At 40.7% G+C, this 27,916-nt stretch overlaps 1 protein-coding gene across 1 annotated transcript in view; it reads right to left on the reverse strand.

Annotated features, from left to right (window-relative positions):
* Positions 1–27,663, reverse strand: part of SNAP91 (synaptosome associated protein 91) — a 67,929-nt gene extending 40,266 nt beyond the window's left edge. The window contains exons 1-8 of the mRNA XM_065730960.1: positions 27,450–27,663; positions 26,927–27,086; positions 9,119–9,261; positions 7,908–7,983; positions 6,116–6,218; positions 3,903–3,996; positions 2,545–2,656; positions 1,008–1,114 (exon numbers count right to left, since the gene is read on the reverse strand). Of these exons, the coding sequence (XP_065587032.1) occupies positions 1,008–1,114; positions 2,545–2,656; positions 3,903–3,996; positions 6,116–6,218; positions 7,908–7,983; positions 9,119–9,261; positions 26,927–27,056 (765 nt within the window). The 5' untranslated portion in view covers positions 27,057–27,086; positions 27,450–27,663. The remainder of the gene's footprint in view (positions 1–1,007; positions 1,115–2,544; positions 2,657–3,902; positions 3,997–6,115; positions 6,219–7,907; positions 7,984–9,118; positions 9,262–26,926; positions 27,087–27,449) is intronic.
* Between the last annotated feature and the right edge of the window lie 253 nt (positions 27,664–27,916).

Below are 27,916 nucleotides of genomic sequence, written 5' to 3' on the forward strand. Positions count from 1 at the left end.
ATCCTGATGCCTGACTATCCTCACACAATTTTCTCTAAAATTCACTCACTGAGCAAATTCTAGAAATCAACACTTAAAAAAAAAATAAAAGTTTAAGCTTTTTGTTTTTCCAACCTTCCTTCCTAGGTTTTCAAATCAAGACAAGGTGTCAGTCTGAAAGCTCTTGTTAGTTTTCCTGTTGCTTACCTATGCTGTTCAAAGTACCTGTTGGTTTAGGTTTTGCAGAAGAGCAGGCTTCACTGCATCTAGCAATCTTGATGTGCAGTCAGTATAATCCTGTACTGTAAAGGTGACTTATAGGTGCCTGAAGTATTGCTCAGTCTTCTGAAGTCTTCATGCTACTATTCCCTCAAGTCCAATGTTCACATCAGGGATTACACGCCATTCAAGAGTCTAGCAGACTCCTTCATAAATAGTTAAATAAACTAGCAAAGAAACATTTTATTCAGCTCAATACTGCTACCCTTTAAAATGAAGCATGAAACATGGAAAATGTGCATCTTGTGCCAAGGAGCCAATTACCACAAACGAGGGCCCAGAAAAAATTAACCATGTAATATTTGTATTATCCAGGATAATACAAGGATGATAAGAAGGATCAAAATGAGGAAATTTCCACATTGCAGTTAACTTGTAGTTAGCTGCAAAGATTTAACAAGGAGACGTATAAAATCATTATGCTTTTATCCATGATCACCACATTTTTCTCTGATGTTCAGCCCCACTCTAAAAACATGCACTATGCACTTCCAATAGATACCACTATGACTGAACATATATTACAAGGAAATTGAGGCTGGCTGCACAGCAGAAACTTGCAGAAAGCCTAAGCACGGCTTACTAGTTCAAGAAGAGCTGAATAAGCAGATCCAAGAATTTCTATGCTGCCTCACAGTTATATATAGTGAGTCAGATGCTTAACAAGCACAATTAATATTTTATATCAGTGCTAAAAAAGTTCACAGAATACTCAAGTGCCAGACTCCAGAAGACTGGAAGTCACTTACCTCTGCAACTTTAAGAAACTCTGATACTCTGGTCATTCGAGTAAGAAATCGTTTGTAGATTTCAAGAGCATCTTTACATTGTCCCTTTTTCATTTCAAAAAATTTCTCTAGAGAAATAATTTGGCAAATTTCAGTTAAGATAACTTACATTAGGTCTGCATTCATGAGCAATTCTAGTTTTTAGGAAAGTCATGTTTCAAGAATATTGCACTCCATTAACATTTTTCTATCTGGACACTAATCTAACAGTGTTCTTAGCCCTTAGTAGAATTCTGAAGTAGAACGTACTGAGAAGCCTAAGTTTTATATAGGCTGGAAAATCACACCCCAAAGAGTCACAGCATTGTGTGATATAAACCCAGTTTTTAAAGATGAATAATAACCAGACAAAGTAGTTACCAACCTCAAAAATCAAAATATTTAAGGATACTTAGACATGTATTAATATATTTCCTTTCCCAAGTTGTGTTCACTCCAAAGAACTCCAAAGAGCACTCCAAAGAACACCTTCCCATTCAAGTAATTCCTTAAAGTTGATCCGTGTCCATTAATAAGCACAACTGCCACATATTTCCACCTGAACTTATGTTTTTAGTAGCAGTAGACAGTGAAATCTCAACTCAACTGTTATGCCCAACACACTTGTATCTGCTTCATCAGCTTCCATGCCTATAGTTTCAGTCAAAATACCTGGGACTTACTTCTCTGAATTATCATCAGAAAGTGTTACAACATGGATACAAGACCAGTGTCTGAACTTTACAGTTCAGGAACATATTTTTTGCCAGTATAGCTTTTGCAACTTCTTGGATTCTTCCTTTTCTAGTCGCAGACAGAATTTTAAGTCAGTCATGCTGGTCAAGATCTCAGTTTCTATCTTTATAGACCAGATGAAGTGCTCGGAGGTTTCAGTAGCACAAACTTATTTTCTACAAGGTCAGTTGTATTTCCTGCAGCTCAAGGCAAATCCTAGTTTTAGCATTCATAACAAAGCCACTAGCAAAACCTTAACAAAGCTTAACGTGTGTTATGCTGTTGTTCACATTTCTGAGCATTTCTAAACATGTTTGCAGCCTTGATAGGATCTGTAGGTTGACTGTAAGAAAGTTTCTAGAGAAGATCCAGCTTTAGCCATTCAGACAAATCAAGAATGTTACACAGAAAGATATTACTTTGGGTAAGGCATAGCATGTTTAGCCAAAAGAATAATTTGGATTTTAAAAAAAAAAAATAGCAACAGCTGTTTTGCAAGCCTTGATGGACATATTATGCAATCTCCCATAGAGCTATGTATTTCTTTACATAAAGGAATGCTCAGTGTTTTTAAATAAACTGTACAATTTTAAGAGCATATAAAAACCTAGCCTCAGATGGAAACTAACATCAGAGGTTATGGCTTAAAGCCTTCTCTCACTTCAAAACAGAATAGAGAATAATTATTGTTTAAATGAAAGTTAAGTAAAACAAAAACAAAACCTGAAGCAGATCTGAAACTTCTTTTTCATGCTATGTAAGATACTGAGACTGGCTTACTTACCTAGTAAGTTAATAACCCCATCATTGTAGCACGCAAAAAGTTTGATAAGATCTTTAAACAGAAGCATGAATGCAGCATTTATGACACCATTTGTCAGTTCATTTGGATGAACCTACAAATAAAGTATCAGTTAGTTACAATATATTTATTGAATGCAAGAAGCAGCAGTTTTAGCTAGTAGCAGGTATGTGATGCTGTTACAGATGAAATCAGGAACTGAATACAAGTTTACCCACAAAGAAACTAAACAAAGGCTGTTTCTGTTTCAGATAATAGGCCACTGGTTGCTTTTTTCACAACCTTAACACAAACCATAACAGAAGAGCACTCCCATCAACTCTCAGTCTTGACTCCTTCACAAAGAGGTAGAAGGCAGAGACATTATTAAAAAAGCTTTAATGAAACTGGATGAAATGTGTTAGCTCCAACATTGCTTCACAAAGCCTCAGTAGCCTACTAGGTAATACAGTTTGGTTAATGTAGTCAAGACTTTCAGTTCTCATATTAACTCGGGCAGAAATAAGTGCTTGTTTATTACAAGATCTCTATTTTATTTAAAATAAACAAGTCAAAAAGAAAGGAAAAAAGTATTTCTAGACCACTATCACAATTCCTAAGCCGTTTAAAGAAACATTAGTGAAATAATGTGGTTCTAAGGCTTTCATCTGAAAGATGGAGCGAGCCTTGTCTTCCATCCGGGAATGTGTCCTTCCACCCACCAAGAAAGGAACAACTTCAAGACTTATTCCAATACTACAGTGTACCCCTTACAAATGACTTCTGGTTTTATCCTTAGAGCAGGTAAATAATCCCACCAACATTAATAATGCTATTAATATACTGAAGACATATTCAAATGAATAGACAGATTAAAGTTTAGTCAATTCACCTACAGCTGAAAAGCAGATGGTTTCAAGGAGCAAAACAATATATAAGAAGCAAAACAATATAAAAGAAAAAAATTATATAATTTTTTTTTTATTATATAAATTTCTTTCCCCTCAAAAAGAAGCTGGTTACCAGAAGAAAGAAAAAAGATTATTCAGTCTCCTTATTTTGCTCCATTTCCTCCCCTCACTGATACAAGAGATGAACATCCACACTCTGAGTCAGAATTTCTAAACAGCTCTCATTTCCCATTCTGCTCCTCTACAAAAAAAAAAAAAAAAAGGCATATAGGAAAATACTATGTTTCACCTCAGTCTACCTCAAGTGGGACACTGAAAATTGGATTTTCCTGCTCACATACTGTGAACATAAGTAAACCATTACCTACAATGTGAAATGTGTTAAATAAATACCATGTAGCATTTTAAATCACTGCCTTGTGTTAAAGCTGTGTCAGCTTCAGTACGTACATCAAATTCAAGTAGTGCATCAATTTGTTCCTGCAGTATTGGCATACTCTTCAGCAGCTTTTCAGGAGCCATTGTTCTCATTACACCATCAGCTCTGTAAGAAAGAACTCAGATTAGAAGCCATGGTGTTTCCACTTTCTCTCCTCAAAGTTATCTGCTGCCTAAACTTAAGCTTAAAGCTGCTTAAGAGTTTGAACAACTTGACAAGAAATAATGGCTATGGAAGTACTCAGAGAATTGACAGTGCTTGTGTGTTAACTTTGTTATGAATAACTAATGAACACTTACAGCTGAGAGTACTTTTCAATGATACATCTATGGTCCCTGAAGACAAAAAATACCTCTACAGGCTGTTGTTTTTCCATCAAGTGCCACAGTATATACATGTCAATAACTTAAATCAGGGCAATCATTGCTAAGAGCTTTTTATGCTAGCACACTTTCCTCTAATTAATTCTACTGCTCCTTTGTAACACTATTACTGATTTTGAACTATCTTAGTGTTGCTGGCCTTTTACTCCAGTTGGATCACTTAGCAGTCATGGATGTGTAGCATTTCTTATTTGCAGCTGTATGGGAACTACTGAATCACGGCCTGAACCACTGATTGGTCACCTGAGGTGAGCACCGAGTCAGCCATGGGGCCACAGGTGGAGGTGATATACCTGTGTGATTGGACGGGGTGGAGCCTGGCTCCACCTCTCCCAAACCCCATTTAAGGGCTGACCACCACCAGGGAAGGCTCTCTTCTTGGAGATCCCTCCTGCGTGCCTTGTCATCCTGAAGGTGAGCCATCTCTTTTGTATTATTTGTACGCTATCTATACAGACCTACTCAAAATATACCATCATCTATACCATTTCTTTGTGAAGTACCATCCTTCGGAGTTATTTACCCCACAGCAGCCCACAGTCTTAGTCTTCATATATGCAGATTTTTATTGCCAAATACCCCAAACACACTCAGCAACTGTCATGTATTGACCCATTCTAATAACTGAAAGGTATGATATCTCCTCTTTGGAAAGGCATGTCACCATTCTTAACACTCAGAGTCACCTTGAGAACTAGAAATAAAACATACAGAAAGATGTCCAGAAAGACATAACTATGCAGAAATTGAATGATGCCCAGCAATCCAAACATGTTTATGTAACCTGAAGTATTTTAAAGTACCACATATCAAAGGAAACTTAGGACTGCTGGATCAAAGTGGTCTGCTGGATCAAAGCCTACCTGTAATATCAATCCTACTAGCTACTATCCTTCATGTCACAAAGTTCTTGATTCATATTCCAGACAGGTTCAAGAGACTATTCTGGTCTCCATAACTGGAATGGCATGAAGCTATGCAGCAAAAACATTTACAGTAGGCCTTAGATTGTCTACTAGTTTAAAACAGCAGTAGAGGAAAACCTAGCAGTGATGTCTGTTTTAGCAGCCCAAAGCTGCAGAATACACTAGAACTGCTAAAACAATCCTGTGTGTAACTAATTGTTGAAAGAAATATCTTTAGTATGCAGGCAACAAAACTGCACATCCAGTGGGTGATAAGTCACTTCCAGAGTAGCCACAGCTTCAAGAGATAATCTGAAGCCACAGATCACCCAGTTAGAGACCAAAAATGTTCTGACAAATACCAACACACTACTCTTGAATACGGTTAACTTTTTTCTGTGCCATATAACTTTTTTTTAACTACAGCTTTTGTAGGAAAAACAAGCCAGCAGTTTACAGCCTCATTCTGTTTGGTTTATAACTGTTCGCTGCATAGCCTACTAAAATTTTCATGTGTTCACTTGAGTTTTCCTTTGTAATAAGTCATCTTTCTTATGGAAACTATCTGGAGAGTAATGAAACATCCTAAATATAGATTCAGAGCATTTCCGTCTCCAAATTCTAAATGCAGTTTCCCTGCAGCACAATTTAATAAGAGCCTGATTTAATACCTATCACTAAAAGCTCCCAGTTCCACAGGGCATCTTAGTGCAGTCTTCAATATTTGCCTTAATACCCATAATTTTTCTCTTTACCTTGTGTAATATTAACCAATTATAAATATACAAGAAATCCAACTATTTTGGTGTTTCATTGTGGCTAAACAAAGGACTGAGGAATTAAGTCAGTAAGAAAATAAAATTAAGTATAATGCCACAAGCAGGGTTTTTATGGGTCAGGCAACCCGATCAGTTTATGTATCTAAATTTTGCTTACCCTTTCTTCACTCTTGCAAAGTCAAAAGCCATTTGTCTGTAGGAAAACGCTTTTTCATTCAAGTATCTACTATATCGCCTTATAAAGGTGGACATGTCATAACCTGTGCAAAAAAAGTTAAATGTTTTACAGTTAATTTTGTGTTACAGGACAACTTCTTCCTTCTGAAGAAAGATAACAGCAGTGTAGTATGAAAACAATCTATTCTACTACAAACTGATGCACACAGTGTACAAATGGGTGGTTTCCTGTGGTAACCTGCTAATGGCTCCTACATAGTTATAGAGTAACACAGTTTAATGGTGAAATCAGTTCCTTCTCTGTCAACATGAAAAATGCCAGTTTAACAGAAGGTTTATACTTAACTGTTACATGTTTTCTAAGATAAAGATTGATCTCAAACTAAAATTCCCACTTTTCTATGTTTATCAGTCCCTCCAGTTCTCATATAGATCCACAAAATAGCTGCAGTTAGGTCTACAAGAACAAAATATGTTGGCATTCAGATATTAATGAAGTTGTTACACCAGATATCTTCGTACAAAAAGACTTAAAATTCCATGACCTTACAATCTACAAAATTTCTAAACGGTTAGAATTACAGTCTATCCTTCACTTTTTTTCTCTTGAAGCTTCTTCATGAAGTTACCGAAATGTGTGTAGAAAGCTGTCTTCAGTGTTGGTCCCTTTTTGTTACCTTTCTTAAACACATTCCTCCGCTATGTAATCAAATGTTTTTTCCCTAATATTTCCCAATTCTAAGCATCTCTACAAACATGTTTGTTACTACCGTTTCTGATGTCTCATCATCTATGACACAGTAATGTATTAATCATGAAATCACAATTTAAGTTTAAAAAGCAGCAAAGTACAGAAAAGCATTCACTGAACAGAATTCACATTTGCTAAATATCACTACCACTGAACATGCAAACCCTGTTTCTTTTTGACAGAGGTTTACTATTTTGAGGCTTTGCTTCTGTCCTGGGTTATCATTTCTAAAACACAATCAAGTCTTTTTGGTGTCATATGCCTCCAATAGGAGATGGAGTAACATGGCATTACTTTATTTTGCCCATTACTGCAGCATCCATCCATTCAGCACACAATCTACTAATATCCACTAACAGCTGCAGAATTATGTTTTCTCTCTTCTCTAGAACAGCTACCATCAACCAAGCTTTTCTCTTTTCAAGTGAAAATAACGAGTCAATAATAATCCAAAGTCAAACTAGAAAAGCAGACCAGAAAAGCTCTAGAGAAAGCAAGTCTTTAATTTCTTCCTTGAGCCTTTTAAGCTCACTATTCAAAACAAAAACTGATAATTTCTCCTGTGTCATTTTTTTGGCTTGTTTATTTGCAAACTAAAGACTTTACAGACAAATGTTAAAAAGCACTGTGTCCCTAAACCAATTACCATTTACGGCTGATTAAAATAAAATAAAAACAAACCTAAATAGTTCATTTTAACATTAACTCACCTAGGAGTTAAGCAGACAGTTGATTGTCTCTGATTTCATCCAGCACTTTTTATGGAATTTTATAGTTTCATTTTTTGAATGGAGATTTTACAGGAACTGAGAAACACTGTTTTGAAATAGTCTTACAGCTTTCATTTCAGTTGAGCTCCTGTATTAAGTGCTTCTAGAAATGTACCACTGAACCCTTTTACTTCATTATAATATAATAAATAATATTAAAAATATTATTTACTCCTTATGAATGGAGAAGTAAATTAACAATAATATCTTATTTAAGATCTTATTAAGGTAATAGACAAGAGTAGGCTTACCGTGAGATCCACTTTTGTCCAGAAAATTGCTCAGGTTGAACAATGTGTTTCTAGATGCCAGGTACTGAATGAATCTCTGCAACACAATGTTATTTCTTATCACAGGCTGTATCTGCAGACTTTTTACCTCCTAGAAAGATTACTAGACTTGCTCCAGTAAACACACATGAAAACCCAGATTGTTTGCAGTAGCCTACTATATTTTTCTCAAAAACTTTTCCATCCATTAAGATTAATTATACTTAGCTTGAATCTAATGAATACCCTAACACATAGAATATGTAAAAATAGATTTTGTACAAAATATTAACCAAGAGGAAGAAGCAGTAAGAATAGCAAACTCTTAAATAGATTTGAAGAAGCACAAGATTTTTATGCTTGCAAAACAGCATGTCCCAACTTCTCAGTCCATGAGTCCACAGTTTCAGCCAAGCTGAGAGCCTAATAACAAGCAGGCCTCACACTGAGAACTAGGACCAACAGACTGAAACAATCGTGGAAAACAAATCAGAGTCTCAGCCTGAAGTTGGAACATAAACATTTTCCCTTGTCATGTATTTACACAGCACTAGGTAAGTTCATTGCAAGAAAGTACTTTATATATTACCAGGAAGGGGCTCTTTTACAATTGTACTAATGGTTTTGGTTTTACACAGACACATCAATTAGTTCAGGTCAATAAAAAGCAAAGGCAAAGAAAACACAAACCAAAAAACTACTGAATGAAATTTACAGATCTAGGAAGAGTTTAACAGTCATGCTGAAAGAGCTATTAGGAGTGTGCTACACACAAGCTCAGACAACAATTTTGAATCTCTAATGTCTTCCAGGTCATAAAAGGCCATTAATAGAAGGATCTGTCACTATGCACATGAGATGGTCCATCAGGAATGCAAAACCAGCATCAGAGCTTGTCCTTAGATTTTGTTCATTGCAGACAGATGTACCAGGTAGTCTTTAACTCTGCACAGTTTTGTGTTCCAAGAGCACATAAATTCTGTCACTATACTGAGTCAGGCTGCTGCTTGCTCTAACTCTGCAGTTACATAAACGAGCATGCAGATAATCAGCAGGCCTCCAACTTAAACCACAATACTAAAGTTAAGTTTGGAAGCTTGCTTGTCGTAATCACACTTGCCCTTTTTTTCTCAGGTCCTCAGCAGTTCTGAGAGATGTCTTTCCACAGCTAATGTTTTCAGCTTTCCACTTACCTCGTTGCCATGAACCATGAGATGATGTGTGGTAACTAAGGCTTTGAATACAACCACCCAGCTACTATTTGTTGCTCTCTCAAACAGTGTATCAGCCATCTGAGGAATATTCACATTTGTTTCATTAGTTGCTTGGATCAAATCTGTAGGAGAGATGAAAGGAGGGTGTTAGGTGCTACAAATAAGACAAATAAGTTTGCAGCATGGCCAAGCCCTCAGAACACCAGGCTGCAGGCCATGGCTGTGACAAATTGCAGATTCAGTGCTTAAGATCTACATTAAATAAAGAAGAAAAATCTTGGAGGCTCGAGTAGTACAAGTTGACAGTGATATCACTCGGGCTCTCTTGTCCAATAATTCCATCCTGAGCTATGCCCCAACACTCTCCCATCTTCATCTCAAATGACTGTATGGTACAGAATGCTACATGACTACTGCTTGTGGGTTTACAAGGTAATTGTAGCAGTTCATTGTCTCTGGCTTAGATTAATAAGTATTACCAAATTCTTTCCTTACAGGTAGTATAGCCACATCAGCAAAGACTTATCATCAGAAACAGACACTCTAGCCATCTCAGAGGCTAGAATTTCATCAGCATGCTACAGCACACCTCCTAGAGACTTTACATACCTAGAGAGAAGACAAGTGCACTCAGACATGCATTAAGACCTTTTCAACATCAGGAAAGAAAGCAAAGACAGACATGAGCTTCTACTAAAGCAGGAGTCCTCTGCACGCAGCTAGACTTTATGCAGAACAAATAAGATAGCGATTATTACACACAGATACTTGCTAGGACTGTTTACAACTATTACCTAGTTTTGGGAACACAATTGGAAACTACATATTGCAACTGTGTGACTAAAGCCCATGTGATGCCAGCCACAGTCCTGGCAAGAGAAGCTTTTACCTTACACAAACAGCACAAAACACAGAATTGTAGGGCTGAGATTTAACCTTTGAAGACCTAAGTAAAATAAGTTAAAAATTAAAAAGTTTAACTCACAGAGTAATCAGTATCTCTGTTATTAATGAAAATGCTCATGTTTTCCTTTCCCTGAGATGGCAGTAACCATTGTTAATGATCTCCCACGTATTTCTCCCCTCCCTGCCTCCAACTAGAAATCCTCATCTCACTATTCAAGTCATTCAGTGACAACAGATGTTCTACCTTAGAAGCAGACATGCTACTCTGTGACTAATCCTTGCACACCTCAACTACGTGCATCTGTTGCAAACTCTGCAGAAGTTCAGCACAGTAATACTTGTGTTAGCAATCGTCTTTTTGAATGAGAATAGAAACTGCAATTTGTCAGGTTCCTGGCTGTGGAGTGACCTGTTTCCAGCTTCTAGCAAAGCTTGGCTTTCAAGCGTTTGTTCATTTTTCTGTGTATGTTTTGTTTATTTGGAACATGCAGTTAACTTCTATAGCCTCAGTAATCCTACCCTTGAAGGAAGCAGCTTTGCAATCTAAGTATTACAATAATAAAGACACACTATTGAATGAAAGCAGTCCAGGCTCACAGTTCTTGTTGAACTTGCTCTAATAACAGGCTAATAATCTTTTATTCTGTAATGCTAATTATTGCACTATAGAAGGCTTTGGTCAGTAAAAGCCCAATCTGTTTGCTGTTCACTCCATTCAGAGGCTTTATTTCAGACAAGCATTTGCCTTTCTCACTAGGGAAACACGCGTCACGTTTGCAAGCTTTCAGTCTTAAGTTTCGGTACGTAGCTCACTATGGGGAGTGGTGGTATACGCTGTGTATTCCATCTGTGGGTGGTAGGTAATGAAACCATGGGGGATTCCACCCACGGCACTGCCGTCAGGGCAGGCTGCAATGCACAATCCATACGTGCTGCTGCAGCACTGCTTCCAAGACACTCAGTCAATTCTGATCCTCTCTGGAGTGCTGGAGGGTACAGCATTGCAGTCTGCAGCTCTAAATGTTTTAGGACATGAGTAATTACAGCGTGCTGAGGAGAGAGGTATGATCAAATTTAAAGTGTACTTCTTTCAGTGAGCAAAGAAAGAATTAAACCACACATCTGTGTGTCATCTGAGTCAGGAGAAAAAAAGAACTGAAAAATGGTGTTCTCTAGTTCATTCTTTCAGGCCTGGTTTCCATTCAGCCACCATAAAGAAAGTTAAGGAATTCTTTCCCCAGTGCTGTAAAGCCTCCTCTTCATTAGGATTGTCAGCACTTGGCGCCGCTGACAAGCGCAGCTAAATTTATTGAACTTAAGAGTTTCTTTTGTGGCTGATCAGGATATTAAGATAAGAGTCAGCAAAACTGATTTGCCTTCAGTGACCCTAGGGAGAACAGGTATGAAGAAAACACAATTAAGAATCCAGAAGCTACATTTTTATAAGACACACCGATCCAGATATTTACTGTCAGGACACAAGTAATAGGTGGACTTGTTAATATGAAAGAGACAATACAAACTACTTGATGTAAAACAGCACACCAGAAGCAATATTAAACAGTCTGCAATGTTGATTCCGGCTGCTATACACAGAAGTAGGATGAATGAGGATTAAAGATACCCTCGTGATGAATTTTCTACTATTGCAGACATCCATATCAAATACAGTGACAGCTGATCCCCACTGCCATGAACTGAGTTTAGATACGAGCTAAAGAGCAAGAAAATAGGAATTTACAGCAGTTACAGAAGTGCTTTCAGTTTGACTCTCACAGAAGCGCAATCACTGAAGAGTGAAGACCTACATCCTTCACTTGAATTCATTTGCTTACTGCAAAGGACTAAATTACAATTGCCAAATCATAGTATCTATTTCTTCTCTTCACATCTTGCTAGCTGATATTTTAACACTCAGTCAATCTACAGATCCTTTTTTAAACTATACATTTCATTCAGATTTGAATATACTTTTCTAGTTAAGTCTTCAGATGCAAATTCACTATACAAAAAATAAAAAATCATAAGGGTAGCAAATCTTCTACATCATAACTTAAATCTAAACACGAGCCTTTCAACTGTTTGACCAGACCACTTTTTGACCCAGTTTTGAGATATCTGCAATTTATTCAGGGAAGAGAAGCAAGTCTAGAGTATGATCAGAAGAGGGGGTGCCAACAGGGCAAGGGGAGGGAATTATCCCCTTCTGCTCTGCCCTCATGAGCATGTGTACTGTACTGTGCCCAGACCTGGGGCCCCCAGTACAGTAAGGATGCAGAGCTGTTGAAGAGAGTCCAGAGGAGGTCACAATGATGATCAGAGGGCTGGAGCACCTCTCTTATGAAGAAAGGTTGAGGAAGCTGTGCTCGTTCATCTTGGAGAAGAGAAGGCTCGGGGAAGAACTCATTGTAGCCTTCCAGTACTTCAAGGGAACTTATGAGCAGGAGGGAGACTACCTTTTTGAACAGTCTGATAGTGACAGTACAGGGGGAAATGGCTTTAAACTAAAAGACAGCAGATTCCAGCTAGATTTTAGGAATATATTTTTTTTACTCAGAGGGTGGTAAGGCACAGGCACAGCTGCCCAGAGGAGCTGAGGATGCCTCATCTTTGTAAGCATTCAAGACCAGGTTGGATGGTGACCTGGGCAGTCTGACCTACTGCTTGGCAACCCTGCCCACAGCAGAGGGTTGGAACCTTAAGGTTCCTTTCAAACCAAGTTCTTTGATTCCATGACTGCTGCATCTTACCAGCCCCAAGTTGCATGGTTTTTCTAACTACTAACAATGCAGAAAAGGTACAATACACTGTCCTAAAAGAATTCTTGTAACAAGCAACTTCAAGTTCCATAAACTATATATATTTTCTACTTGAAATAAAAGTTCCCGAAATGTATTGCTCCACTGACCACAGAATAATGTTTCGCCCTTGCTATTTACATTTGAATCCTCTGCTTGAAAGTAATAAAACCAAAAGATGCCATTCAAGCCAGACCATGGCCACAGCAGGCTGGTCAAATGACTTAATGGTAGGAAAAGCCACAATGATTCAGAATAGAATCTTCTTCCCCCTTCAAAGAAGTAAGCAGCTCACTCTTGAAAGTCATTTGTATAGAATTCACTCTAATTTGAATGCCAAAGGATTTGTCAAGTAAGGAGACAGGTTCAGTAAGCAAAGAGGAGAAATCTCTACCTTCGTGCTCCCTTCCTCTCTTCCAGATTGCCCATTTCAGTCCTTTCCCCCACATAATCCTGTAGGTATGCACACTTTCCACTCAAATAATAATACTGAGTATTTCAACAGGCGTGTTTCAAGAGTGTTTCAACAAGAAACATCAAGTTATTCTGGAGCTGAACACATCACTTCAGCATTTTACTGACTTACCACAAATAGCAGCTGCGCAATACATTGCCTTTGTACTACATTTCTAAGGCAGCTCTTAATAGTTTAAAATATACAAAATGCCACTTGCATTTGTTGGACATCAAGTGATAAGGTTAGTTCACAGCAGCAGTTGCCTTGGAGAAATGCCATTCCCCAGCCTATCTTAATATGGCATACTGCAAAAAGAAAATACTGCCATTAGAAGGAGAACTCCTTGTGTTAACCATTTGACTGATAATTTTTTCATTAAAAAATAACTTTTTTTATTTTTATTTCTATTTTTTTTTTTATGTGTGGCAACACTTGTAGCTTGCTCTACAACCCAGCTCCTTCACCAGTTCAAATCTGGAAGCCTTAACCAAAATAGACATTCATGTAGAGTTAAAAAAACAAAGCCACAGGCATCAGTCAATCTTCTCCCAAGCCTTCAAAGCATTTATTTGATTTCCTGTATAAAATTGTTCTCTCCATCCTTGTAAGCATTAAAGCCATCAACCCATTGAACTCTGTTGTGCGCTATACAGAATCCTAGGTCTCATGCCATACACAGAAACAAATATAGAGTGAATTTACTGTTGCAAGATAATTTCTGAGGATAAAAGCTAGTAAAGTCTCTGCTGTAAGGTTACTGCTGTTACTGAATACCAGGACTCCAGCTGTGGCCTCCGATTATCCTTCCATGAAGATGAACAATCCCTAACGTTAAACATTGGTTGTATCAGTTTGTAACTCCTATCACTTGGCTGTTTACTGGACTATCAGTAACCACTAGCTGCAGCTTTCAGCCAGACCACCACAAATAAACAATCCTTCCTTTTCCAGTATGTTTGCCACATCAGTATAGGGTTACTTGCTGTAATTTTTGTCCTAAAGCATTTTATAATTAGCCTTTACAGTGCTGATCTTGAAGTCCAAACACACCTGGCAGAAAGTGGTAATCAACAGAGGCATGGTACACAAGCCGTTTGAGTTGGCATGCTGCTGTTTATTCCAAGAACAAATTCTTTTCAGTGCTCTCTACACCCAGATGATTTATCTTCCTCAAAAAAGCATTTTCTTTGAATAAGCCTGCAGAAGTGTAACTTATACTAGCCCAGAAAAGCAGTTTGCAATCCAGTACAAATCTGAATTAGCCTTCATTGGAAGGAGCTTTGTGTTTTAGCAGCATTATTTAGCTGCTATGTACTGACAGATTAAAAAAACCGGAGTGGAGATTAGACAATGTGCAAGCAAACTTCAGTGTTATGCTTATAAGCTATTGCGTGCATGTCAGAAAAAGGTCAGCTGAGTAGGCAGCCCAAGTGGCTGACAGATTTAGTTTTCAATATCCAGACAGGGGGACATGTTTTCAGCTGCTTCAGTGAGGTTCTTTTTGGAGTCCAGTTACTTCAACGGTGGATATCACATGATGATACAACCTTCAGTAAAATGCCTGAAAAATAAACCAAGTAAGACCAGAGTCCATGTGCTCCACAGAACAGACAAGCCACCAGCAGCTGAAAATGGGCTGAAATTCTGAACTGTAAACAAAATGCTCTCAACTGTGCAGTTAGTCCTGTTAAATACGTGGACATACCTACAGGAAACGGATAGCAAGAGTGATGCTAATCTGTCCATGTAGTCAGTGCAACAGCATGTAACTCTGCTCAAGGCACACTGAAACACAGTTGCATTAACAAGTATTTTATAACACAGGTGGAATTATTCCAATCCATTTTGTCTCACATCTGTAATGCGACAAATAAAAAGACAGCAAGACTTCCTAAAAGCGGAAGGCTACCTCACATGTGAGTGCTGTGCCTTAAAAGAGGCTTTACAAAGCTGACTGATGTCCTTTAGGGTTAGTAGGAGCACTCTTTCAGTGCAAAAAACAAATACAATAGGATAAGACTAAACATCCAGATCCCTGACGATTCCTTTGCACCACAGCAGTTAAACAGGAATCTTCTGCTTCTGCCTGCCAGCCAGATGAGTTTAAGCCTCAGAAGCATTGAGAAACGATCTACCAGTAGACTTAATTCTTCAACATGAAGTTTTTGACACACTAAACATCTCACAATGCTACCAAAAAATAAAAAAATAAATTGCTAATCTCAATGGCATACCCACCTGAGAGGTGGAGGACGCAGCTAGGACTACTAGCATTTAAAATAAATTGACAGCAGTAAGTTGCTATCTAATAGTTCAAAGCCACCACTGTATCTGGAAGATGCATTTGCCACGAGCAGTGGAAGTCTTGTATCAAGTACTGAGGAGTAGAGAAGTTGGAATCTGTCATGCAGGCTTAAATCCAGACAGCAAAGCTTCTGCAGAGGCAGATCTCTAGACTGAAATACCAAGAAGTATCAATTAAACTCCTAAGCACAATACAGAGTTGAATTTTTGAAAGATAACTTTTCATTATACTGCCTAAGCATTTTTCAGCTTCTGAGTAAACAAAAGGAAGCTCTATACCCTCACCTGTGGTAAACATCTTAACTTCTGCCTGGTAATATTTCTGCCATTCACAAATAACAGAAGAAATGAATATTCACACAAAGCTTAGCATAACCAAAAAGACAAAACACAGCTTAGAATGAAGAAACAAATCAGAAAGCCACAGGCAAGGCTCACATATGAAAACAGGGCTCGGTTTTAGAAGCCAGAAATGAACCATCGACTCATGATACATTGTACATGTTTTCAAATACTGGCAAATGAGACGTGCTGACTTCCTCTGGCTTGCTGCCCCTTAGCAGAATGTACATTCTCCTCTAAATGCGTTTAGATGAAGCTATAAAACTTGGATTAAGAGCTATATGCACTATGACTGCACTTCGGATTCCAGAGTCATGCAGTAAGATCCAAACCCACAGCTTCATTTGAAATAGCTGGGTCTTAAAACTCCAGGGTTGCTAAAGAACTGATGTAATGATTTGTTAAAGTTTGTGTCTATATTCAACCTCTATATAATGAGAAACAGCAGCTTTGAGAGCCAGGAAACAGGCCAGCTGGCTTCCCCTTTCATACAAGTCCTACACTCTCTAAAATGAGAAGTGAAAGGAAGAGAGCTTTTAAAAACAGTTTGATCTCCCACTTAAGTACATCTTTGTGGACTCTTTTAATTACATGTAAAGATGCATGCTCTAGCTAGTGAAGTCCAGCATCACGGCAAGATCACTGTCTTATGTTGAGGACCTCCTCACAAACTTGATGACTTGAATAAATTTTAAGATCGTGGGCGACAAGTCACTATGTTTTATTCATGTTTTGAGCAATCCTGTCTTCCTCTCATTTCTATGGAGTACCATTTTAGAACATTCTGAAAACTCTCAGACTTAAGAAGTACAAAGAAATTATGCCAGAGGCACTAAGAGCTTGCCAGTCTCTGCAGGCTAACAGCTGACCATCTGCTAGGGAAGCATCCACTGCCATTGTGTCATCCACTCTCGTGCCAAGTCAAGATCCAGTTTGAAGCAATCAAGTACACTGTCAGTTGTCATGCCAGTTTGTTTCATCCCTTCAATACAGCACAAAGTTTAAGACACTTTCTTTAAAGGACACGTTTCTCTGATCCTTTAAAGAGATAGTAGAACAATCTCAGCTAAAGTAGACACCAGCCTCTTGAATATGCCCTTATCAGTGTTTTACATCTCAGCTATAACCTCATCTTCTGAATAGCTAGGGAAAGGAAGACAAACAAACCCATGCCTTCTTTTTCAGGCCTTCTTTAAGGATATAAAACCACCTTGGAAAATACACAGCTGAACTGTTTTGTTAGAGTTTTGTGGCCTAACTACAGCACTGGGATCTCCTGCCAACCTGACATCTACCTGTGGTAATTTTGCATATTGGCTTACAACCAAAAACGAGTTAGCTTCAAGCTGTAGATGCATCCTGGCAGCAACTTGAAGTCCTCAGTACATATTAGAAGCACAGCATACTTCCTTGGTGGGCTTCAAGCATGACCATGCCTGTGTACTCACACCATTCACCCCCCCCACCCAGGCAAGAAGTATCAGTAGCTAGAAAATAGACTCTAGCAAAGGCAATCAACTGACACAATGTCTCAGCTCAAATGGCCAAATTACACATTATAAAAATACACAACATTAGAGTGATAACAGGACTTTTCAACATCCAATTCCTTTCATTAAACTAAAACGAGATAGATATAGATACAAACTACAAAAAAGCATGAGATCACATCACCTTGGTCAAGGAGGAGGAACAGGAGAGTATTTTGACTTAGTCTGGGAGTCAGTAGTAACATAGCATATTTTATCTTTCTATACTATGCCTCACAGATGATGTAAGCCTCAGATGCCCTGTGGATTCTACCACTTGCCAGCAGCACAGAAAAACACATTATTCCATCTATATTCACAGTGATATGGTCAAATCTTGAAGACTGACATCCAATCCCATCTGCAGAACTTGTTAGTCTGCTGGCATATTGCCTCTCTGAACGACTAGAGCTGGCAAGTACAGCAGCAAAGGTAAGTTTCACAATCTGAAGTGGAGGACTTTTGTGAGTGCAAGCAAACTGACTACTAGTCATGAACTGACTGCTGGTTTCAAAGTCAGGAGGAGTGGCTGACACACCAGAAGGCTGTGCTGCCACTTAGCCAGATCTGGACAGGCTGGAGAGTAAGCTTATGAGATGCAACAAAGGTGAGCATAGCCGAGGACAAATAAACACATGCACCAGTACAGGTTAGGGACTGATCTGCTGGAAATGAACTCTGCAGAGAAGGACCTGGGTGTTCTGGTGGACAACACGTGGGCCATTAGCCAGCAGTGGCCCTGTGGCCAAGAAAGCCAATGGTATCCAAGGGTGCATTAAAAACAGCATAGCCAGCAGAGCAAAGGGAGGTGATCCTCCCACTCTACTCTGCCCTGGTAAGGCCACATCTGGAATACTGGGTCTAGTGCTGAGCTCCCCAGATCAAGAAAGACCAATCTTCTAGAGAGAGTCCAGAAGAGCGCTGCAAAGGTGACTGAAGGCCTGAAGCATCTCTCTCAGAGGGAAAGGCTGAGAGACCGGAGACTGTTCAGCCCAAAGAAGATTGAGAGGGGATCTTATCAATGTTTATAAATATCTAAAGGATAGGAGTCAAGTGGGTAGGGCCAGGCTCTTCTCAGTGATGTCTGCAAGCAATGTTACAGCAAGGGGCAATGGAACAGAGGAACTTCCATACAAACATGAGGAAAACCTTTATTATGATGGGGATGAAGCCATGGAACAGGCTGCCCAGAGAGCACATGGAGTCTCCTTCTCTAGAGATATTCAAGACTCGTCTCAACAATTTCCTATGAAACCTCCTGTCAGGAACCTGCTTTAGCAGGAGGCTGGATTACATGATCTCTGGAGGTCCCTTCCAAACCATACAATTTTGTGATAATATGAACCAACCTTTTCAAAACTTGCTTCATACTGTTTTTCAGAACGTTTTATGTGTTAATTAAATACAATCAGAATAGTAAGATTAGAAAGATCAGAAGAATTGAAAACAGTTTTAAGGGTCTACCATTCGGTTTACAAGACTCCAGAAAAAGCAGATATAGCCATACTACACAAAGTGACAAGCCAGCCTCTGCCAAGTACTGGCTTCTAGCAATTGCCAACATCTGTTTTATTCAGGTATTATTTAAGCTATCAAGCCCTCATCCAACCAAAACTTTGGCCAGCAGGGAAGCTAAGCAACTATGCTGAGTCTGATGGAGTGGGATACTCTAGTGTTTACTTACCAGCATCACGCAGCAATCTTACTGGTACTGTTGGCCAAGGGGAAAAAAATATACCGTTGCAAACCCTCTGCTAAGGATCATTGCCTGCAAAGCTCCTAGGAAGGTTTTTTATACCATATAATTGGAGTTCAGGGTTCAGACTAGTGCTGTATTACCCATTTTTTCTGTACACTGGAAGCCTTGTGCTGAGACTCTGACCCTGATTTCCCAGCTTGCTTTACTTTCTTGCTGTTCAGTTTTCATGGTATTTGAAACTCAGGTAGAATATTGGAATATTGCTCCTAATCTGCATGCTATGTATTGAAGTTTGGTGATTCAAATTTCATCAGACACTCATTGGTGTGACTACTTCTGTGTCTGTGGTATTTTCCCCATACACACACCAGAACTTGTCCTTTTCTACCCTTATCAACATTCTGATCTGTGCCTGGAAAATAGCTCCAAAAAGGAACAGCACATGTTAAGTTAATGATACTGTTTGGTACAATTGACTCATCTTTAGTCTATAGAAAGACTAAGGGATGCCTTCAAGCAGTACCATATGTCTGCAACTAACAGTAGGAGATCTTCCTTTTATAATTTTCCTTGAGGAGTTAGGGGATATACGTGGCATAGTTTTGGTAATGGAGGAGCTGCAGGGGTGGCCAGTGTGAAAATGGTCTCTTTCATGGGCTGCAGGGGATACTTGCTCCAACAGCACCATGAGACTCCTGCTCCACCTCTGACCTTGGTGTTCCCACTGCTGGTTCTTATGTTTTCACTGCCTGTCCAGCATCTTCTGTCCCTTCTTAAATACATTTTCCCAGAGGTGCCTCCAACTCAGCTCCTGGGCTCAGATGTTTCCTACAATGCATCTGTAGTGGCTATATGGCCCCACTCTGGTGGCCACTCTGCCACCAACACTTCGTTGTGGACACCCAATACTGGGAGAAAGGTGAAGTGCAGAGTGTCAGCTGTCTCAAGTATCTTGAAAGCAAGCAGAAAAGCACCAGATGCAGGTGTTTTTTGCTATATTATCACTTCTGAAGAAGCAGAAACTAACAGTACAACAGATTCACCTCTTCAGTTACACTTTCCTCCCAATTCCAAGGCTAAAAGCTCTTCCCTGCCAGCAGGCTTCAAGACAGGAGAGGACACCAATTGGGAAAGTATTACCGACCACTATCATTTTCTCCATCCAGTAAGAAGCACTAAATAGCATCCAAAATTCTGTGTGCCTTTCAGACTGCAATCTACTTTTACTTCAGAGGATCTTTCAAGGAACAGAGACATGGGACCACTACAACAGAGTACTTTCTTGGACACTATGCACAAGTCTTCACTAGTGGGACAGGCTCAGGTAAGGTGCATATAGAAGATAGGCTTAAGAGCCAAGTCAGGAAATTAAACACGCAGATTAAGTCAAACAACATGAAATAAAGGAGCAGACTTTTTAAAATTATTGTTTTTGTCAATTAATGCAGTCCAGGGCTGTAGTGTTACTACACTGCAAGAATGTGATGAGATATTCAACCATGAAATAGAAGTGATGAAAACCTATGGATGGGTCACAGTATCACTGTTCTGCCCTTCCAGGAGAAGGAAAAAAAGAAAAAAAACACCACTTTTTTCATCTGTGCAGAACTAGGAAATGGTAGACTTTATTTATGTAAAAGTGAAGTACCCACGTCATACTGATCACTTCATGAGCAAAGGACCACAAAGAAAGCAGAAGAGGCATGACAAGTCTCCTGACAGAAGTCATTACAGCAGAAAGGCCCAACTGGCCCCTAAATTGGTCATTTGTGACCTTGGTAAAGCATCTTTAACAGAAGGATCTTGACTGTTGAAAACAGACTAAGAATATGTCTTCAGTGGAGAAAAGACAAGGAGAGGGAGGGTAGGTCTAATGAATCTAGCTTTATCAAGTTACACTGTTTGGACAAAAGGAAGTTTAATATTACACTATTTGCTCTCTCTTCTGTTTCCTGTCCTCCCTCTCCTTAGGGACTGAACTGTAAAAAGACAGAACAGTTTAGATACACAAGATCAATTGATCTTGTCCAAGTTTCTGCCTCTGAACCCCAACTCAAACTCAAAGTTCTATCCGGGCTCAAACATTTTTAAAAAAAATATTACTTGGCCAAGTTTAACTTTAATTAAAAGGGGAGCCTTCTCTTGGTACACATGCCTCAAGAACAGTGTTTAAATGAGGCAAGGATGGTAAGAGCTAATGTCATAGGAATATTCAAGACTAAGACTTCTTATTAGCTCTTCTTACCCATTATAGCTCTCCTACTTAGAGATCTACACAACTTCAAGTAAAGCAAGTCTTCAAAACTGTTTTGTGACAGGACATGAAATAAGTCCACAAAAATAGAGCGCTATTCAGCACAGAGCGATGACAACAACTTTCAGGGGAGAAAAGTGCTAATCTGTTATTCACTACCGAATGGCCTATTGAAGTAAAGAACTGCTTGCTTGGAATGTTTATTTTCTGGTGAGAAAGAGACTAATTGGAGTGACAAGAAGAAATTCACAATTCAGATGCAACAACAAAAACAAGACACTGTACTAAAACTGATCATCAATGAAAACCAGTTCCCTCACGCATAGAAACTATGACAAATTATTTTCAGATATCTCACTATATCTTATAATGTAGTGGTTCCATTAGTGAAGTGTGAAGCATGATTTGCGCAGAGACTCAGTTCTTGGCAATTTTTTGAGAGTAATTCCACGCATCCAGACAAAGCATCGCCTGGAGTGTAGAGCAATGCAGCACTCATGTGTCTGCACTATCCCCCTTAGGAGGGGGCCACAAGTGCTAACAGATCCAGAACACTCTCAAAACTGCCTCAACAGCAAACAGCTTCTGAAATACACACTTGATTTAATGTTAGCAGGCACTGATGATAAGTAACTGAAAATAGCTCTGCTGGCCTCCACTTTTAACAAAAGCTATCCAGCTAGAGATATATAATTATGTAATTATGTATAGTAATGATCTTGTACCTTTATCTTTACTGAGCCTGGGGAGAAAGCTTAGCCCATTGCTTTTGGTCAATCACTACTTCTGTTTCAACGTTAGATACCACAGTAATTCAAACTCATCAGGTCATCCACAGAGCTTACAGGATACAGGCAAAAACCCTTCAGAGACAACTATCCATATCAGCAAAACTCTGACACCAGCTCTGCATTTCAGTTACCAACCTGATTTAAAATATATATCTCTTTCCAAAGCCTTTGTCAGCTACATACAAATAAGCAAAATTAGACTTGAGATGCAAATACTTTACTATTCCTGCAACATGCACACAGATCATCTCCACAGACACTGAAAATTCTGTCTTGATCTTCATCTGTTTCCAGACCTCATGAAAACCTGCCAACTTTCAATCAGCCCCCTGGAAGGGGTTTGATCTTACAGAAACTGTTCTGAGGTAGTCAGGAGACATTACACGGTCTTTCTAGGCCATGTAAGTCATGGTCTTAAGACACTCCAGAGCTTCCTCCTGCTGTAAAACAATTCACCAACAACGTAAGATAAGGAAAATCCCAACCATTTTGATTCTTTTTAGAAACAGGAACTACTACAAACAACCACAGATGCAACAGCTTCACTGCTTTCCACTTCACTTCCCTAACTGACAGATCACTGGTTTGTTTCTCAGCAAAATCCTTATAAATAGGTCTGAACAGAGCTCCTTTATTTTTATTTTTTTTTTTTCAATCTATCACGTGTTTTAACATTTGAAAGTCATGATATGTCCTTTCTCTGAAAACGCCTTCCTGCTGATGCCACCAGAGCCACCACCACACTCAAGGCTGGATGCTCATTTTGCTTGCCCCACCACCAAACCCCTAGTGAAGCATTAGCCCAGCTTTCAGAACAACTCTGAGAATGAAGCTTCTGTGCTGTGCATGAGTATTGCCCTCACAGCTTAATAACCACAGCTCATGTATCCTTAACATAGCCTAGATACATCACATCCACAAATTCTTCAGTAGCCTTTTTCACTGCTTCAAAAATAAATAAGTAAAACCAAGCTGCTAGTCCTCATCTCACCACGTGAATGCTTTCCTCATTTGCTACATCTAACTGCAATTTATTTAACACAACACGATTAGCAGAGAGAGATGAATCAATATCATTGTGCTAACTTTAAGGCCTCTGTTGGAATGAAGGAAATGCAGCAAGGGCGACAGCAGTTTTTAAATCCAAAAGGATCACAGTTCCAATGTGCTAGCTGCAGTGCCTGGCCCCAAACCATCACTGCATCCTACATTTATGCTCCTTTTTCCCCCCCACAAACATTTGGGATTTTTTTTTTCCAATGCATGACTTCTAGCAGTGGCTGAAAATTCACTTGTATGAGAGTTGGAATTTAAAAAAGTGGTATATGTTACTAATGAACACAAGCAGCCTAATTGTGCTTCTTCCTTACATAACAAGTCTGTGCAGCACCCAGAGTCCATGCCAAAGGACAGACACAATGCAGCATCACAGCAAAGCCTGCACTTGCAAGCTGTGCAAGTACAGGAAGCCACACCAAGGCAAGCACAAAGCAGCTCAGCTTTCATTCACAGAAAACACTTCATTATACTTTCCAACCCTTCCTCACGCACGTGGACTTGCACTCAGATCGTACTTTTTTTTTTTTTACCCCTGAGAGCAAGTTCCCTCTACTTAAGCGGTATTTGCCAAAAACTGAAAAGAAACAAAACCAAACAACCACCACACACACCTTGTCACCCGCTGTCTTTCTATAGCATCCAGAGCTTACACCTTCTGCAGAAAACACGAGGATAGGCATCGTGCCCCATCCTCACAGGACTCCTGTTCAATGGTTGACCTTTCCACTTCATTTACAAAGCCCAGCTGCTAAGCGGGATGCTGGCAGGTAGAAGCCAGGTGTCATGTCACACAATCCAAGACACTAAACACAATTACAGCGATCCCTAAGGATGCAGAACCACTGACAGTAGAATTACAGCTTTTAATAACGCATTGTTCCAATCACCTCATATCTTCTACAGTACCTACAGCCTTCATTATCAAAATCCTTCACACCTCAACTCAGAACTTATGGCAAGTTTTGCCTTCCATCATTTCCTTCACCTGGCCCTCCTGTACTACTTATCCATCAGCAGTGGAGCCAGCCACACGGTTTGGAGGTCAGCCTCCACCTGCAGCACTTTCTGCACACATCCAGGGGATGGGCCTTTGCTTCTCATTACAGCACAAGGCTTACCTTAACACTTGCTCACAAGATACATGCCAGACTTCAAGGCTTAACAATTCACAGCTGAGAGGAGATGCCTCAGGTTTAAGAGCCTGAGAACATTTTATCATCTAAAATATAAACCTGATTTTAATTTATAGCCTGCAATTTTGAATGTGTGCATCTCCCACTGACAAGATTGTCTTTAATGGTCCCAGATAGTTAAACGCTCAACTAATCACACAGTTGGGAAAACAGAAGACAAAATGAACATGGACTTCTTCCCAGGAAGCAATCCATCCTCTTCCTCCTCAATGTCTCACATTGAGGTGAAATGGAAATGGCAGGGAACCCTTCAGGCCTCAGTCTCCCTTAGTATTATTACTTCAGAGATGAGACTAACATCAATATCTAAGCACAACTCTTTTCCAGGCCCTATTATAGCACTGGCAGATTATTTCTACCTCATCCTCACTTTAATCCTATCTATTCCAGTTAGCACTTTTACTTCTCTATTTATGTGTGCATGCACGTGTGTGTAGAATATATACACATTAATATTGCATAGACACAGCATGGTTTTAATTTCAAGAGCCAAGCTTTTTTTTTTTTTTCCCTTTTAAAGTTAAAGCTTCTGGTAATAGATATAGTAGGACTGGCCTTACACAGCCTACAGATTGAGAGGTGTCGACAGCCAAACATCAACACAGGCGAAAACGATTACCAAGAAATTTATAGTCAGTGGAATTATCTACACTCATCAGAAGATATTTTATTAACATAGAAGAAAACAAGAGATCACATGACATTAAGATAGATGATCTATTTCAACAACAGTTAAAACAGGTCTCCTGAAAGCCTTCTCCAAGCTAAACAAGCCCTACTCCCTCAACCCTTCTTCATAGGAGAGGTGCTCCAGCCCTTTGATCATTTTAGTGGCCCTCCTCTGGACCAGCTCCAACAACTCTGCCTGCTTCCTGTACTGGGGGCTCCAAGCTTGGATGCAGTACTCGAGGAGGGCCTCACAAAGGCAGGGTAGAGGGAGATAATTCCCTCTCTCTTCCCACTGGCCATCCCTCTTTTGATGCAGCCCAGGATAGTTGGACTTCTGGGCTGCAAGGGCACACTGCTGGCTCACATTCAGCTTTTCATCCATCAGAATCCCCAAGTCCTTCTCCACAGGGCAGCTCTCAATGAGTTCCTCTCCTGGCCTGTATACATATCTGGGATTGCCTCAACTTAAGTGCAACACCCTGCACTTGGCCTTACTGAACCTCATTAGATTCCCATGTAACCACTTTCTGAGCATGTCCAGGTCCCTCTGGATGGAATCCCTCCCTTCTTTTATGTCAACTACACTACTCAGCTTGGTGTCATCAACAAAGCTCCTGAGGGTACAATCAGTTATCTCTTTGCTATATATACTTGGAGTACTGAATATGGCTGAAGGCTGACATGCTGTGTTCCACTTGAAGGGGTAGCCATGAAATCATCAGCACCAAAATCTGTTAATTATTTTCCAGAAATAACACTACTTCCTTTGAAGAAATACAGCATCATCAGAACTGTTTGCATGCACCTGCACCAGCGTTACTTGGTAATGAGCAGCAGCCAAGAGACTTATTGATACAAAATTCAGCTTATCTTCACTTCTGAATATTTTTTTTTAATCGTATGTTACCAGCATTAAAAAAAAAGGGGGGGGGAGGAGGGGAGAACACTTACTTTTAGGCAGTGTTAAAACCTGCTCTTATTTTGCAACCAAATCTGGACAGTTTCTATGGTGAACAAAGCCAATTATCATCATACAATTAAGTACCTTCACCATCCTAACTCCTTGGTGTCTCCAAGAAGGGCCTGATAGTTGAAGGGGTTGAAAAGAAGGAATTGTCAAGACAAAGCATTACAAGCTCATTGCCTTTTAAGAAATATTTTGACTTCAACCTTGTTCCATGCATTAACCAGCTACAGCAAGTCCAGAACAGACAATAAATCTGTGAAACCAAGCCTCCAGCCGTCTTCAATAGAACACGATAGAAACCACCAGACAGGCCACGAAGCTGCCATCAGATGTCTAAGATCTCAGCACCAGTCCTTACCCTTTCCAAAGGCCATTCCAATCCACAGCATACTGCTGACCATCCTGCCATCACCTCAACCTCTTCAGAAGACTGCTGTGGAGAGGCCATGCATCTGGCACAGCATTTGTCCCTGCTGGGCCCCACCAGGGCTGGGGGAGGCAGTGACAGCCACGTGCCATTCTGCCATGTGCATGACCCCCTTCCCAGGCTGGAGCTGTGTTCTGCAAGGCACACTTCACACCACCTTCTTAGATGAAAGGCAAGAGGTCAAGAGGAAAAAAAAAAAATGGCTGAAAGAGTGGTATTATGCAATACGAGAAGAAATGCAAATAATAATTCATCCTCTCCTGGATATTTCTCACAGCTCTTTCCACTCACGAGCTGGAGTACAGTAGCAAGGCAGAACGCCCAAAGCCACATCCCAGAGGGCCCCAAGCTCAGCCCTGGGTCTTCACTGCGGATACAAAAGGGATGCTTACAGTCCAGGTGCTTCTTCTTGGGCCCCATCACTTCATGCGTGGTGGCTTTGCAGACGGCTCTGGCTACGGCCGATCCCGTAACGCTGTACTGAGCAGCTGCGATGCGATCTGTCAGCGTCTGACCCGACATCTTCGGCTGCCGTTCGTGCCGCTGCCTGCTCTGCAGAGGCAGAAAACACGCGAGGGGAAGGGGCTGACGGGCTGCGGGCCGTGGGCCGCCGCACTGAGCTCCTCCGGCCCCACCGCCCCACTGCGCGAGCGTTCGCCTCGCCAGGCAATTCCAGAACGGCTGCCTGGGGCAAAAAAAAAGGGCGATTTCAGACACGGCGGGGATAGGAAAAAAAAAAAAAAGAGAGAGAATAGAGAGAGATGACACAAATCGCGAATAAGGAGGGGGGAAAAAAGCTCACCCCCACATCACCTGCCCGCATCCTGCCCCCTCCCTCCCTCGCCGCCCCGGGAAAGGGACGCCATCAACACCCGGGGAGGGGGGGGGGGGGTGCTAGGCAGCGGCAACACCGACCTGTCAGCGCGTCCTTCCCTCCGTCCTCGGGCCGCCGCCTCCGCCCAGGGCCTCCCCCCGGCCCCGATAGCCCCAGGTGCGGGGCGGGATGCCGCCCCCCCTCCTCCTGCCGCCGCCGGGATGCGCTGGGCGTGCACGGCCGGGAGCCGCCGCTGCTATTTCCAGCCTAATCCTCCCGCAGCCTAATCCCCGCGCGACTGCCGCAGCAGCACCGCCCCCCAGCCCGGTGCAGAGGGCGGAACGCAGCCGGCCCGCAGGTCGCCGGCCCGGCGCGGTCAGGTGACACAGCGCTAAGGCGGACCGGGCTGAGCCGTGATGTGCCGAGCCGAGCCGAGCCGAGCCGGGCCGGGCCGCTCGGTGCCGCCCGGGGAGCCCCCCCCCCGCCCCGCCGCGCCCCTTAAAGGAGACGCCGAGATAGTGCCGGGGGGCTGCGGGTTTCCAGCGAAAAAAAAAAAAAGAGAGAGAGA

Source organism: Cyrtonyx montezumae, unplaced genomic scaffold, assembly GCF_038088225.1.
Source record: "Cyrtonyx montezumae isolate F1298 unplaced genomic scaffold, pur_monq_1.0 scaffold_13, whole genome shotgun sequence".
NCBI classification, from domain to species: Eukaryota; Metazoa; Chordata; class Aves; order Galliformes; family Odontophoridae; genus Cyrtonyx; species Cyrtonyx montezumae.